At 37.5% G+C, this 16245-nt stretch overlaps 1 protein-coding gene across 32 annotated transcripts in view; it reads left to right on the top strand.

Annotated features, from left to right (window-relative positions):
* SYCP2 (synaptonemal complex protein 2) overlaps positions 1 to 6174 on the top strand; it is a 70222-nt gene extending 64048 nt beyond the window's left edge. For 28 of the 32 annotated variants that reach the window (XR_011996833.1, XR_011996832.1, XR_011996830.1 and 25 more), the window contains 9 exons: positions 921 to 1011; positions 1259 to 1414; positions 1931 to 2052; positions 3492 to 3586; positions 3669 to 3768; positions 4055 to 4113; positions 4235 to 4313; positions 4407 to 4463; positions 5407 to 6174. Coding sequence is in view for 24 of the 32 variants with exons in the window: in XM_072735472.1 (XP_072591573.1) it covers positions 921 to 1011; positions 1259 to 1414; positions 1931 to 2052; positions 3492 to 3586; positions 3669 to 3768; positions 4055 to 4113; positions 4235 to 4313; positions 4407 to 4463; positions 5407 to 5484 (837 nt within the window). In the remaining 8 variants the exon portion in view is untranslated. Of the gene's footprint in view, positions 1 to 920; positions 1041 to 1258; positions 1415 to 1930; positions 2053 to 3491; positions 3587 to 3668; positions 3769 to 4054; positions 4114 to 4234; positions 4314 to 4406; positions 4464 to 5406 lie in introns of those variants that run through there. The other 4 variants (XR_011996834.1, XR_011996836.1, XM_072735467.1 and 1 more) reach the window with 2 other exon arrangements.
* Positions 6175 to 16245: the final 10071 nt, after the last annotated feature.

Here is a 16245-nt window from a genome sequence, read left to right on the forward strand (position 1 = left end):
AAAATCTTGGGCAAAGCATTAGAGGCTAAAAGGGTAGTACAACTAACCAACTTAAACTAAGATAGTCCTTATAAGAATCAGATTACTGGCCTCTAGTAATAATATTTTAATATTTGTTAACTGTTGTTAATTGAAAATCTGATGTTTAAAGTGCAGGATGTTGTGATCATGGAAGAAAGTTGACATTTTTTAAATGAGAAGTTGTAAGTCTTAAATAGATACAGCTGCTGAACCACTGACTTACATAGTTCTAAGGGACTTTCTGGTTTCCTAAATACATAGAAATTTGGTTGAGCTTTGTGCCACTATAGTAGTCCATCAGTCCATCATCAAAAATATTGTAATATCCTGTAAGACACAGAACAGTAAGGCAAAATTTTACAGCTTAGGGAAGGCTAGGATTTAACCTCCACCTTAGTAGATAGGTTGCTGTTCCTTCACTGCTTGGTCTGTATCTATTGACCCACCTAATAAGTAAAGGGAGGAACCTGGGGCAGGCATGTATTTTTATGGAATAGGAAAATTATTCCTTTGACTGGAATGGAGAAACCTGTATACTGAAGCAGGAAAACACCAGGTTAGATGAAAAAGATGTGGCTGAAATGGAGATTGAAAGAAGAGTTTAGATTTCTATTTTGTATGGCTTCCTGTTTCCCGGCCCAAATCAAAATCCTAATGAGGAAGGATTGAAAAGCGGGAGTAGTCGAAAAAGCCAGCTGAAAACTATTGCTATCATATAGGATTGAGGTGAATATAAGAATGTCATGTTAGAGATGCAGGGAAGGGATATAAACAAAACCATCTGATAAAGGAATGGACAGCATTTGCAGGTCACTTGCTTTACAGTTTGAGAAAGATGGTCAAAGGTGAAGCCAAGACTGTTAACAGAATTTGTTTCCAATTTCTAATATCTATTTTAGGGAAATCGTTCTACATCTCCAGTATCCATGTCTAGTGAAGGAAGAGAGCAAATATGGTGTGACATGCCTTGTGACTCTACTCATGTGTCAGGTTTGTAGTCACAGAACTGCTTTAAAAACCATATTACAGAAATACTACTGTGAAATGTTATCTAAAGGAATTATATTTTAAGTCCTACCATGTATTCAACTTAATGTCAAGCTGAAAATAAACTAGATAGAACTTAATGCGCAGTTGCCTAAATACAAATAAATAACTGAAAGTCTTTAATAAAAGCAAGAAAATTATTAGGTATTTTTAATCAAGATTGTAGCACTATTTTTTAACTGTTCTTAAGACTCCATACAGCATATTAGTTGCAAACGAATGTACGTGGAAGATAATCTAAGTAGTGCTGATGAAGTAGAATTGGAAAAGGAGGAGGAAGGGAGAGTATGCTTGATTCCCAAAAAACGATCTAAAAATGAAGATAGCGTTCATCACGCTTACGAAGGTAGGTAGATCAAATGCCTGTGTCAAAATGCAATTATGGTGGAAGGTGACTTCTTAGATCTTGAATGACCCACAAAAAAATCTCCTTTGTAAAGAGAACTCCAGAGAAGTCTAATAAGGATGCTGCTGTATCACAAAGTTCACTTTATGTGAAGAATATGGTAGTAAGGATCTGTTTGCATTCCTAAATCTCCTTTAAGATTTTATTATTACCACGTATAAGCTTTCCTAGAATATGAATTTACTGATCAGTCACTAAATATTTGGTTATTAGCATGGAAATAGTTAAAAAATGAACAGTCCAGAAACTTCCATCTTGATATTGCCATTGCCAAAATGACTTTTTAGAAATCAAAATATTTTTAAATTGAAAAATAGGAGGGTATACCTTTAATATCGTAATTCTTAGATCACACATAGAATCTGAAAATAAGATTTGTTCTCAGCTTCATGACCAGTAAGGGTAAATTTGTATTAATACATATTTTAACTTTACCCGATTGTCTTCATTTTTTAGTGTCTGGAAGTATATCTCCATTGTCAACAAATGACTTTTCTATCCATGGGGAAAGCTGGGAAAATGAGCTCTCAGAGGTGATGTGCGAGAGCCTCAACGCAGAATTTAGGAGGAAATTTCATGTGAGTTACCATTCTTTAAATTATGATTTATACCTGGGAGGCCTGGGTGGTTCAGTGGTTGAGCATCTGCCTTCAGCTCAGGGTTTGATCCTCAGGTCCTGGGATTGAGTTCTACATCGGGCTCCCTGCAGGGAGCCTGCTTCTCCCTCTGCCTGTGTCTCTGCCTCTCTCTGTGTCTCTCATGAATAAAATTTAAAAAAAAAATATGATTTATACCCAATCATATGATGAGATACCAGCTTTCTACTAGACTCTCAGCTGGTTTGATCGTGTGGCCACAAAACATCCATTTACTAATTCCCTTGTCTTTGTGGACTGGTGACAAGTGGGGTGACTCCAGGTTTCTCTTCTAAAATCTGTGTATTATCCATATACTTTCTTCTCCTGGATTCTTTCTCTCATTTCCCTTTTCAATTTTTTTATTATTTGGACTCTTGGTGTGATTTTTCTTTTTTACCCTGAACAATTTTCTTTTCATGCCTCATGTTTTTGTTGCATGGAATGGGGACTGTTAGGGTGCTGTATAAAACATGAAACCCCCTCATTCTGTGTTACCAGGTCTGTACGCTTACATAGCCTTAGCTGCTGAGGTTCGAGTGAAGTGATGTTTGCAAAAACACTGTGTAGGAAATTTTTAGGTATTGTTTTCTCCACCTGCCTCTTTTTCCCACACAGCTGTGTTTATAAGAGTTCTTTGCCTCCTGGTAAACTGTGCAGAAATACGTCTTTTATCATCAGCCCCATTTCCTCCTTTGCTTCTCTCTGAAATTAAAATTCTGTATATTTTGATTTCATATATATATATATGAAATATATATACATATATTATATATATTGTATATGTATATATACATATATACATATATATATAATATATATATACATATATATATATGTAATTTATTGTGGTTTGATTTGCCAACATATAACACCCAGTGCTCATCCTGTCAAGTGCCCCCCTCGGTGCCCAACACCCCATCCCCTGGGCCCACCTCCCCTTCCACTACCCCTTGTTTGTTTCCCAGAGTTAGGAATCTCTCATGTTTTATTTTGATTTTAATTATCAAAGGCCAACCTAGTCTAAACAGAGGAGCCCTGATTTCTGTATCGTGTTCTGCACCTGGCTAGATCTAGCAAATGGGTTTTCTTGGAAGATGGTAATGATTCTGACTTTGAGGCTCTGTTCCTAAAGAGAATGATAATCACTAGCATATTTGTAAATAATTAGACTGTGGTGTCTTTACCAAGTCAAAACCTCCTTGATGGAACTGGATCCTGCTCTGATTGAACTTATTAACATTTTAGTTTAAATCCCCAAGTTTTCCATTTGTCGCTTTTCTGAGTTCTGAGTCATTTGCATGGTAAAGGCTTTGTTCTTAACATAGTCTTGGTTAGATTATTTTGTAAAGAGTCTTCAGTTACAGCTTAGTGTTTTTCAGGTCCGCCAAAAAATTATGGATTACTTTACTAAGCAGTCTTGGAAAACAGCTCAACAACATCTGAATACAATGAACCAACAGATTCAGGAGTACAGGTCTGTAATAAAAAAAAAAACCCTTTGAAATCTTCTGAATGCTACAGTTTACAAAAATAATCTCATTTTGTTTCTTTAATAGGATCAACAAACTTGAAAAGTTCCAATTCATCATCATAGAGGAGCTGGAGAATTATGAAAAAGATTCACAGTCTTTAAAAGATTTGGAGAAGGAATTTGTGGTTTGTGCTTTAAAAAAATTTCTTAAAAGAGCTATACCCAGGAAGACTTCTGTTAATTTTATTCTTTAGAAAATTGTTTTAGATTTCATATATATATATATATATATATATATATATATATATATATACACACACACACACACATATCACTTACAGACTGAAACTTAGTAAGGGGAAAACCCTGAAAGAGTGACATCAGAATATGCTTAGCATATAGCCACATTGTTTATTTAAATTAGGAGTATAGGAATTCTGTAAGTTTTAATTTTTGTATTTTATAATTTAGGATTTCTGGGAGAAGACATTTCAGAAGTTCAGTGCCTATCAAAAAAGTGAACAGCAGAGGTTAGTGTGATATTCTTAATGACTGGAATCTGTGTACATTTTTAATTTTTAAACACTCTAAAAGTCTAATCATATTACAGCAATTTAAAATGATAACTACAAAGGTAACTCCTTTTGTTAGGCTTCACCTTTTGAAAGCGTCACTGGAAAAAAATGTCTTCTACAACACTGATTACGAGGACACTGTTTTTAGATCTGAGGTACCAGCTTCTACATTTTTATGTATCTCTCTTAATACCTCTTTGCTGTGAAGATTTTACAGTAAATTTCATAGATGAATTTTGCATTTACAGATGTGTTCAATGAAAGAAAATATGAAAATGCTGCAAGACAGGCTCCTGAAGGAAACAGTAAGTCTGCTCTCGGGTCGGAGTTTCACGTGGAAGGGCCAGTCATGCTGCTGCGTCTCTTAATGGCAGTTCTTTCACAGGCTTTGCTTCTTTCTTTTTGGATTGAGAGACAGTTTTAGCTCAGCGATTTTTTTTCCTTGAGTTAGAATAATGGTAGCAAACTTATAGTAAAATATTAATACGGGTGATTAAAATGAGTCCCTCCTAAGGAAAAAAAGAGTTACCAGTTTGCTGATTTTAAAACGAGCTCAAAGTATTATTTCTTTGTCCTGTATCTAAGTACTGTGCACTGCAATAGACCCCTGCTGCTTTCTGAAGGCTGTGTGTCAGGACAGAGCTCCTCAGAAAGAAGTCCTGTCTACTTGGACAGCAAGACTCCATTTACCTTCCAGATGTCTAGTAGACCAGCAGCTGCAATTCTGGGAAAAAGTACTGCTGGAGGGTAGGGATCCAAGCGAACATGTCTTCAGCGTTGTCTCAGAGATAGCATTTTTATGCATACTGTAATATCTCCTGTGCACAAAGATGGTACTATTGTATGTACTCACTTTGAATAGAACCTCACTGTGCTGGAATGGTAGAGGACCAGGCCTTTGTGGCTAAGCCACCCTAGCTCAAAGCAAACAAGCCAACCAACTAGACCAATAAATAAAATTCAGTCTAAAAAAAAATTTCAGCAATTTGGAATTTAAAAGACTGGATCTCTCAGTTGATCATCTAGAGTATCAGTGATGATCCCTGAACTCTGTAGCTAGGTAGGAATAGATTGGGGGGGCGGGGCAGTTAGATAGCATGAACACGGATACAAAATATCTTTATGAAGGGGATTGCTTCCCAAAGAATCCCAATTTATAGCTAGCTTGTCTTTTTTTTTTTTTCCTATTTGATGGTTCTACAGTAATAATTTAAAATCTAAGTGTGATTTTTTTTTTCCTGACTATAGCAAGAAGAGGAGCTTCTTAATGTACGCAGAGGACTGATGTCATTATTCATGGCTCATGAAAGAAATGTTCATGTGTGATGTCTAGTTATCAACAATTTTATCCACCTATTCCTTTTTGTGTATAACAGGAAATACCAGAGTAGCCCTACAAAGAGAAAAATACACGTCATCCAAGCAAGAGTACTTTTGTAGGAGCCTCCAAATCCAAAGAAATGGTGTCTTATGGATGTGAAAAAACCACTGTAACATGACTCCAGCCTCAAGAGTCTGTAATTTTTTTTAATTGTATTACACAGGCAAGAGAAATTTTTGGGAAACCAGATAGTAAAAGTAATTTGCTTGTTTTTGTAGTAATACTTATTGCACAAATCTTGCGGAGTTAACTGTACTTATAAAACTAAAATTTATCTTATTTTAAATGAATATAATTTGGACTAAATATAATGTATTACTAGTTCAGAATATACTACATGTAATAAAAATTAAGCCATGCTAAGAAAGGGGAGAAGTCTTTGATTTAAAATGCTTACCTGAATGTAAGTATTTTCAGCAACTGTTGGAGAGTATGTTTATTCAGTTATGGCTCCAGTTACTATATTGTCTAAACATTTTAATTTTAGGTAGAAGTCTTAACTCATAAGCAGACTATTTTTACCAGTACTTTTTAAGCTCCTAATGCTCATTGTAATAATATCTTGGTAGAATATAAAGATACATGTTTGTTTTAATTATATATTAAAGTTGAAATAAATGCTATGTAACTTTGAATATTATAAGTAGATGATTATTTTATAAATCATTATATTCCTATTTTATGAACATTGGATCCAACAAAACATCCTTCTGCCATCAGACATGTGAAGTAGAATAGTAAGTGCCCTCGCTCTCTAAGGCTGCCCTGTACAAGGATAGCAGAGTGTGTGAATACCACCACAGTATTTAAATACAGTGGTGGAAGTGGCTTGCTTAGTGTAGACAAGCAGAAGAAAACCCTTCCCATCTTAGCTTTATTCAGTTATTGGTAGGGTAGCAGTGATTCCGTGTCAGGAAACAGTAATGACTCTACTATAATGGTAAACAGTATTCAGGAGTTGTGAGACTTTAGGATGACTCCCGCTGTGATATACCTCTCTGCTTGCCTCATGTTTGGCCACAATATATATAGCGTCCCACACATTCCCAACCTGCACGGTGTGTGTGACCTACTTCACACAGTAGTTATGCCCCGCTGCACCTCCCTTCTGGCATTCTCCTCAGTCTGACCTTTCCCTCTCTCCAACTTGCTTTTGAAGTGGTCCCAGGCTCTTCAGTCCACCACAGTTTGGCTATGCATATTGTCCCCTTCCTTGTCCCTCTTTCCTTCCTTACCCAGTACAGATTCTTTAGTAAAAAAAATAATACTCTTTTTCCCTCTGTATATAAATCTGCTATTGAAATACCCAGGCATCCTAATACCAGCATTTTTGACTTCTCATGTATTTCAATAGCAGATTTATCTTTTTTTTTTAATTTATTTTTATTTTTATTTATTTATGATAGGCACACAGTGAGAGAGAGAGAGAGGCAGAGACACAGGCAGAGGGAGAAGCAGGCTCCATGCACCGGGAGCCCGACGTGGGATTCGATCCCGGGTCTCCAGGATCGCGCCCTGGGCCAAAGGCAGGCGCCAAACTGCTGCGCCACCCAGGGATCCCCCAGATTTATCTTTTTATGTAAGGACCATCCCCCTACTAGTGCTCTGAATCCCACTGTCTTTGGCATCTCTGCCAGTGTGTATAGCCCACACTTATTAAACTCACACCTGCCAAAATATATTCTCCATATGTGTAATTTCTGTCACTTCTGTCAACAGTGTATTTCTCACACAGACAATTGCAACAACCTCCTAAATGACTTTCCAGCATTCATATTTGCTTTCCACAACCCATTATTCACCTCACAGCCAAGATATTCTTGCTAAGTCATAAATCCTAGCATGCCTCTTCCTTATATAAAACTCTCCAGTGACCACATACTCTTAACCAGTGGGTCAAGGAAGAAATCACAGGGAAATTAGAAAATACTTTAAGACAATGAAAATGCAACAGTCTGAAACCTAAGTGATAGAGTGAAATCAGTGCTGAGAGGGAACTTTATAACTGTAAATTTATATACATTAAACATTAAGAAAGATCTCAAATCAATAACCCAACTTTAAACTTTGAAAAACTCGAAAAAAGGCAAACTATACCAAATCCATCAGAAGGAAGGAAATAATAAACCGATTTGGGTGGAGAGTTAAGGGCAAAAATCAGAATAGAAAAATCAGTAAAACTCAGCCATTAGAAACTACAAATATCCACCATTTGCCTCAACGTGGATGGAACTGGAAGGTATGATGCTGAGTGCAGTAAGTCAATCAGAGAAGGACAAACGGTGTATGTTCTCATTCATTTGGGGAATATAAATAATGAAAGGGAATATAAAGGAAGGGAGAAGAAATGTGTGGGAAATATCAGGAAGGGAGACAGAACATAAAGACTCCTAACTCTGGGAAACGAACTAGGGGTGGTGGAAGGGGAGGAGGGCGGGGGGTGGGGGGGAATGGGTGACGGGCACTGAGGGGGACACTTGATGGGATGAGCACTGGGTGTTTTTCTGTATGTTGGTAAATTGAACACCAATAAAAATTAATTTATTAAAAAAAGAAAAAGAAAAATCAGTAAAACCAAAAGTTGGTAAACCATTATTATTAAACAGATGGAGATAAACAGAAAACTAAAATTTCTAAAATCAGAAATGAAAATTGGGGATATTACCACTGACCTTACAGAAGTAGGATTAGAGAATACTATAAACTGTCATATGCCAACAAATGGATACCTCATGTGAAATGGATGAATTCCTAGAAATACAAACTGCCAACACTTGGTCAAGAAGAAAAAAAAATCCAAACAGTCTCATAACATGTTAAAGAGATTGAATCGAGGCAGCTGGGTGGCTCAGTTGGGTTGGCATCTCTTGATCCCAGGGTTGTGGGATTGAGCCCCATCTCAGTGGGTCACTGGGGAATCTCGAGATTCTCTCTCTCCCTCTGCCCTTCCCCTTGTTCATGCACATGTATTCTCTCAAATAATGAGATTCAATCAGTAACCAACAGAGAATTCTATCAAATATTTAAACAAGAATTGACATTAGAAGAGGAAAGATGCTTAACTCATTCTGAGGCCAGCATTCCCTTGCTCACAAAGTCAAAGATATCACAAGAAAATTACATACCAGCATACTTTATGAATGTAAGGTAAAATTCCTCAGCAAAATAATAAGCAAACTGAATTCAGTATATTAAAAGGAATATATTTAATAAAGGAGGTAAAAGATTTATAGGTGAAAACTATGAAACATTGTTGATAGAAGTTAACACCTACCTAAAAGTGGAAAGAACTCTCATGGTCATTGATTGCAAGACTTATTATTGTTAGAATGTTAATACTCTGAAGCAATTTACAGATTTGATGCAATCCCTATCAAAATCCCAAAAGCCTTTTTTGCAGAAATCAAGCTGATCCTAAAAATCAAACAGAAGGAAGAAACCCCACATAGCAAAATAACCTCAAAAAAATAATACAGTTGGAATATTCAACTTTCCAACTGCATACTTATTTACGAAGCTGCACTAATCAAAACAGTGTAGTGCTTCGAGAAGGAGAGACATCTAGACCAATGGAATGGGAATGACAGCCCAGAAATAAACCTGCTCATCTGTGATCAAGTGGGCTTCTCAAGAGTGTAGAGACCATTGGTAGGGAAATAGTCTTCAACATGTGGTTTGAGGCAGCTGGATAGCCCCACGAAAAACAAGATTGTGCCCTTACTTTACACCATACATTAAAAAAATGATCAAAAACCTAAAGGATCTAGAACTATAAGACTCTTAGGAAAAAGCATAGGACTAAATTTGATGACCTTGGATTTTGGCAGTGGATTCTTAGATAAGACACCTTTAGGTTGCACCAGCAACGGAAAACAAAAGGTAAATTGGACTTCAAAAAAAAAAAAGAAAACCTTTGTACAAAGAGTACTTTCATAAAAGTGAAAAGACAACCTACAGGATGAAAGAAAATGTGTGCAAATCACATATCTGATTGGGATCTGATATTCAGAATACATAAAGAATACCTACAGCTAAGCAGCTAAAGGACTAATAACCTAATAAAAACAGGGACAAAGGACTTGTATGGACATTTCTCCAAAGATGATGTTCAAATAGCCAGCAAGCACACAAACCTGCGCGGAATATCATTAGTCATTTGGAAATTGCAAATCAAAACCATAGCAAGATGCCGCTTCACACTCACCAGAACGGCTATAATCAAAGAACTGAATGTAAGTATTGATGGGGTTGTGCACGACCTGGAACCACTGTGGGTTCCTGGAGGAGTAAAACTGAAAAACAGTTTGGTGGCTCATCAAAGAGTTAAATGTGGAATTATCCTATGACCCAGCAATTCCACCTTTTGGAAAAACACTCAAAGAATTGAAAACATATTCAACAGATGCCTGTACAGGAATGTGATGCTGCACAGCATCACTAGTCACAACAACCAAGAATGGAAACAACCCAACAATAAATGGACATTAAATGAATAAACACATGTTGTACATCTATACACAGGGTGTTATTCAGCCATAAAAAGGATGAAGTTTGGAGTCATGTTTTACAATGTGGATGAGCCTCAAAAACATGCTAAGTGAAAAAAAATAAACACAAGAGGTTACACTGTATGGTTGGATTTATATGTAATATCCAGAATATGTAAATACAGAGCGACAAACAGGGGCCTGGGGGAGGAAAGCTGAATGGTACCTGCATCAAGGGTCTGGAGTGTCCTCTGGTTGTGATGAACCATATAGAAGCAGTGTTTGTGTGGGCTTGTGAGTGTATGAAACACCGCCAAGCTGCATTCTTAACATGGTTAACTTTGTGTTGTCTGCATTTCACCTGAATTACTTAAAAAAAAAAAAAAAAAACAACTGCAAAACCTCTCTAGAGGGGTCCTTTGCACTTAAAACCCAACCTTTATATCAGGGCCTGAAAGTCCCTCTGTGAGCTGCCTTTGCCTCTTTCCTCACCCTTAGCTGCCACCCCTCTCGTCTCGTTCAGCAGATTTCCAGCACCGTCCCCTGAAAAATAATGAAAGGGATAATAAAGGGATAATGAAAGGGATAATAAAGTCCTATTGCTGTCCCAGTGTCTTTGTTCTTGAGACTCTGTTCTCCAGGGCACGGAAATAGTGCACAGAGAGGTCCTCCCTCGAGGTCCTACTAATCTTACTCCAGAAAGTTCTTTCTTCCTCCCTTCCATAAATTCCACTCCTGTGAATTCTATGAAAACAGGAACCTTGTCTGGCTTATTTATGAATAGTAACTTCTATCACTTATTTTCTGAGCCTAAAAACATGGCTAGAAAAGCAATCTTGCAACAATGTAAATGGAGTGAGGGAAGGAACACAGCATTTCTAGGTAGGAACTTACTGAATTCAAAGAGGGCAGGTGTGCCTGAAACTCTCAGATCCTCAAATCCTGTACAGTGGCAGCATTTCCATTAGAACAGGTAATGAATTATTAGTCAATCAGCCACCTTAGCATCTATTACATGTCACATACTGTGCTCAGCTCTAGATACAGAGATAAGCAAGGCATGAACCCTTTCCTTGTACTTAAAAATGAGACTCAACTCTAGGAAAGTTATGGTCGCTGGAGGGGAAGGGGATAAAGGGATGGGGCAACTGGGAGATGGGCATTAAGGAGGGCACGTGGTGGAATGACCATTGGGTGTAATAACTGATGAATCACTAAATTCTACCTCTAAAATGCAATACTTCACTATGTATCAAGTTGAATTTAAATAAAAAAGTTCTTTTTACAAAGGTGATTTTGGAAAGACATGAAATTGTGTATATGCGTGTTTAGTAAAATAAAGGAGCATTTGAATTTCAAAAAAAAAAAAACCCCAAAGTAGTCAAAGAATTCTATGGCTTTCCATTTTATTGGCCCCTTGGAAGAATTGTGTAGGTGCATCAAATGTACATAGACTTTACTATCAAAGAAGATACTATATTTTTTAATGGTTGTATTTGTGATGTTTTGTTTTAGGATTTTTTAAAAAACATTAGCGGGGGGTGGGTGCCTGGGTGGCTCAGTCAGTAAAGCATCCAACTTGATTTTGGTTCAGCTCATGCTCTCAGGGTCGTCAGGCTTTGCATCGAGCATGGAGTCCACTTGGGGTTCTCTCTCTCCCTCTGCCCCACCCCCCACTTATGCATGTTCTCTCTCTAAAAACAATTTAAAAATAATAAAAAATGAAAACTGTATTGGGTCAAAAAAAGTCCATGGAAGTATTCTAAAATAATACCTAGAGGAAAATAATTCAACATTTTTTTTCAGGAATATAGATGTTTTGAATGAGATCTATACGTGGTACTGTCTTGAACTTTAGATAATATAATTTTGGGGAATCCCTGAGTGGCTCAGCAGTTTAGCGCCTGCCTTCAGCCCAGGGCGTGATCCTGGAGACCCGGGATCGAGTCCCATGTCAGGCTCCCTGCGTGGAGCCCGCTTCTCCCTCTGCCTGTGTCTCTGCCTTTCTCTCTCTCTCTCTCTGTGTCTTTCATGAATAAGTAAATAAAATCTTAAAAAAAAGATACTATAATTTTGGTTTATGTTGTGATAGCAATAATTTTAAGTACAAGGTAGTTAGAGTAGTGTGGGTAGTCACACTCATGAAATGCTTGCCTTAATATCAACAAGGCCTTTTTATTTACCTCATAAAATGTGCACTTTTTGCAATTCCACTACTGTCAGTATGAGTTTATAATGAATATTGATGTTTGGGACAGATATCATGTCAAAAAATTTTAAGCATATTTAAAAACAAAATGCGTTTGTTTGACTTTGTTCTGTGTAGTTCATTTTTAACATCTTGTATTATACATTTATTTAAACTTAAAAATTAGAAGAGGAGTTGGCAAATTATCTAAAAGACCACACAGTAAATGTTTTAGGCTATGTGGGCCAACAGGTAAATTTGAAAATATATGTAGGTACTTACATAAAATGTAAGAACCATTCTTCACTCGCAGGCCATTAAAAACAACAAAGGCAGGCCAGATTTGGTTGATGGACTGTCATTTGGAAGACCCCTAGTGTAGAAGACAATTCTTAAACATCAGATCTCTCTCTTTACTATAAAATTTCTCAATTTATCTTACTATTTAACAAAAATAGTGATTTAAATCAATTTTATATTAGCGGGGCTAATGATTATGCAAATTAACTAATGATAGCTATAACTTCTTGATTTTCTTATTTCAAATATATTAAAAATAAACGATCATTCTAGCCAATAATTTCTATTTCTTACCTGGATTGCAATTTAACACCATGCTGGCATGGGTTCATCACACTTCCTCGACCTAAGTGAGCTACAAAGTGGTAACTATTCCAGAAGAACATATGGAAGAGAGAAAAAAATTTGCAGCATTAGTATGATCAAGCAGAAACTGAAATACTCAACTACAGAGACGTAAATGCCATCAAATCCGGAGACCACGGACGCCTAGCGGATCCTCTGCGCAGCGGCTGACTTGTGGTTTTCATTCAGCACTTCGAGGATTCCACAGGAAACTGGCAGTGTCCAGTGACAAATTCTGATGGTGCCAACCTCAGCGCGGGGTGTGAAGCTCCCAGCGGCTGGAGCCAGCTCTTCAGCCACCTGTCACCGCCACCTGTTAACAACTGACCCACTCACGGCTACTGTACACGAATTCTGACTTCATTCCTTAACATATCGAATGAAAAGTTAAGGCAAGCACAGAAGGAATCATAAGTGCTATGAAGAAACAACTAAAGTAGAATTTTGATCACAAGAACGCAGCAGGAAATAATGGGCAACTAACAAATCTACGACGGCACGTGAAACTGGAGCATGGTGTCAGATGTTCCTGAGACCGCTCTGTGCCACCCCGGGAGTCACCGCTGTAACCCAGAAGTCCTCTGGGCGGGACGCAGGCAATGCACCATTCGTTTGGGGCACACACCTGTACATTTGCAGCACAGGTATTTTTGAAAAAGGGGAATGAACTACATTTAGAAAGCAATAACGTGCATAGTATAGTGTGGTTTTAAGAGTTACTAGAATGTATGCCATATCCGGACTTCTCTACCAAGGCTCATTGTCAAGAATATGTGATTTTTAGAATTTCCCTGTTCACCTTATTTAAAGGAGATTTAACGGTTGAAAGACTTGTTACTTTTTACTACTCTAAACACAAAATACCATTCTGTTTTCATGAAGTGGTGGAACTGATTAACTAGTAACTTTTCCATGGTTCATTCTAACATTGTCTACATATGAACTGGTGATCTGTTCCTAGTATCGTCATCAATAAATTTACAGAGAGTCATGGTAATTCACCGTTTAAAAATATTTTCATACATTCAAGTCTCAACATGTTCAGTGTCTTCTGAACATCCTCACAGATGTTTCTTTCACGCGAAGAACTCTGAAACAATCTCAAAAAGAATAGGGTAAATTGGGATTAGAAGCATGTGAGACTAATTATTTTAACAATAAAATTAGAATTTTGCATTTCTGGACTTGAACTTGCTATTAAGGAACTATGAATATGTAGCTAAAAACTTGATTTTCACCTCCAAAAATTTTAGACTTGTAGTTACCATGTATGTCCACAAGATGGACTTCTTGATGTTAGGATTTTTTTTTTTTTTTTTTTTTTTTTTGGTTTTTTGGGTTTGTTTTTTTTTTTTTTTTTAAATTAATTTTTATTGGTGTTCAATTTACCAACATACAAAAAAACACCCAGTGCTCATCCCGTCAAGTGTCCACCTCAGTGCCCGTCACCCATTCCCCTCCAACACCCTTGGGTTTGTTTTTTAAGCCATTTCAATTGTCTAAAAATTACTCCTATGATTTCAAAGTCCTTCTATGTGTTTTAAAATGTATTTTTACAAAGACTTACGATATACTATTCCCATCATACCAGGTTAAAACCTGATAGTTCTAGAAGTAATTTCCTCTTACAAAATAATCAATTATGGTTCTTAACTATTTTACACTCCTTAAAAATAGAATTTCTTTAATGTCTTAATATTCACTGTTACTTTAATAGCTAATCACATTTTATCTTGTAAAAATTGGAACAAATGATTTCTGAAGTCCATGCATAAAACCCTAATGACTCCAAGTAATAAAAAACTGTGATAATTCAGACATTGTATGTGATTGTTATTGAACAGGGAGGTGGAAATGTTTTTTTCCTAAGTCTTCGGGCTCTTAAATATATACACTTTCTCTTCGAATTTATAGAACATATGAGAATTTATATACATATGCCATGTGTGTCACCCATACCATGAGATTTATAAACTGCTTTTTAATTTTGTTCCTCCAACTAGGATGAGACACATTCGAGTCACCCATCAGAGCCTTCCTCAGTGCAGGATCATGTGTACCTACTAGGGACAGAGTGAACACACCTGATTCACACTTTCAGCTGCTCTCTTGGCCTCTGTGGTACCAGATAAGGACATGATATATGGAAATGCAAATTTATGATTAATAAAAATACAATATAGAAGTTAGATACTGTTGCCAAAATGTCTGGCTGTAATGAAAATATCTTCTGATTTTATGGTATCTGAGGACCTTTAAGCCTAAAACAAACCAAACCCTCCACTGAGTCTCCTGTACCTTATTTTCATTTTGAATTTTATGTATTCATTAGTTATGCAACTTTACTTGGGCAAAAAACAAACAAACAAACAAACAAACACGTGTCCCGTATGCCAAGTTAACTCTACCGAGAGGCCCTTCTTCCAAGCGGTACTGGTCCTTTCTGCGTTGGGGGCCAGCATGGTTTCCAACAGAAGCACTTTTTTCCTTGCTTTGTTTCATTGTAAGTACGTGGACATTTTTATGTGAAGGAGATTGAAATCTTAATATTTTAAACTGAATAACACAAAATAGGGAGCTGCTAGAACGTAGTTTAGAATAGGAAAAAGTTTTTTTAGGTTGGCCACAAATAACGGGTTAGGCATAGAGTACAGGTATATATTAAACATACACTATGTCTACATACACATAAATGCTCATATTAAAGAACCGGCTTCTAGCTAGAAAAGCATCTCATTTCACAGACAAAAGCAAGGCTCAGGAGACAGAGCTGGAACCCTTCAACCATAACAGGGTTTTCTTTTGAAGAGTTTAATTCAACTCACTGACGCCATGTTTGCCAGCATCTGGGACTCGGGACAAAGTGCGACCACAAGGGTTGAGCAGTTTCCACAGCACCTGAGTCCCTTCAGTCTTAAAAAAGGTGAGCAGGAAAGGTCGTGGAAGCAGTGAGGCAGGGTGTGCAGTAAGGAGGAGAGGACATGCGCCTGCTCCAGGGGCTGCTGGCGGCCACACCAGCGGTGCAGGATGTGTGGGTCACGCTCACCTCCCTGGGGAGAGAGACGATCTTCCTAGAGAGAAAGTAAGTATCCTGGTGAGCGGCGCAGAGCTGGGGTTGAAGCAACAGGGTCTGCGAGCGCCGAAAGTCGTGCTCCAAGCCACTGGGCTGCCTGCCTCACCACCCCCGGAGGGCGGGCCGGCTCATTGCTGCGGGGACACTTATTCAAGGGCCAAATAAAAATACCTTTCGGGGAACATTAATTTTGTATTCATTCCCCCCCTTTGTACCAACATTACGTTTTCCCTTTGTGTGCGAGGGCAAATTTCCTCTGAATCTTTGTCTCTCATAACAGAGTTTTCCATAATGTGTGCAAATGGGAACCTAA

The sequence above is a fragment of the Vulpes vulpes genome, chromosome 14 (assembly GCF_048418805.1).
Source record: "Vulpes vulpes isolate BD-2025 chromosome 14, VulVul3, whole genome shotgun sequence".
Taxonomy (NCBI): domain Eukaryota; kingdom Metazoa; phylum Chordata; class Mammalia; order Carnivora; family Canidae; genus Vulpes; species Vulpes vulpes.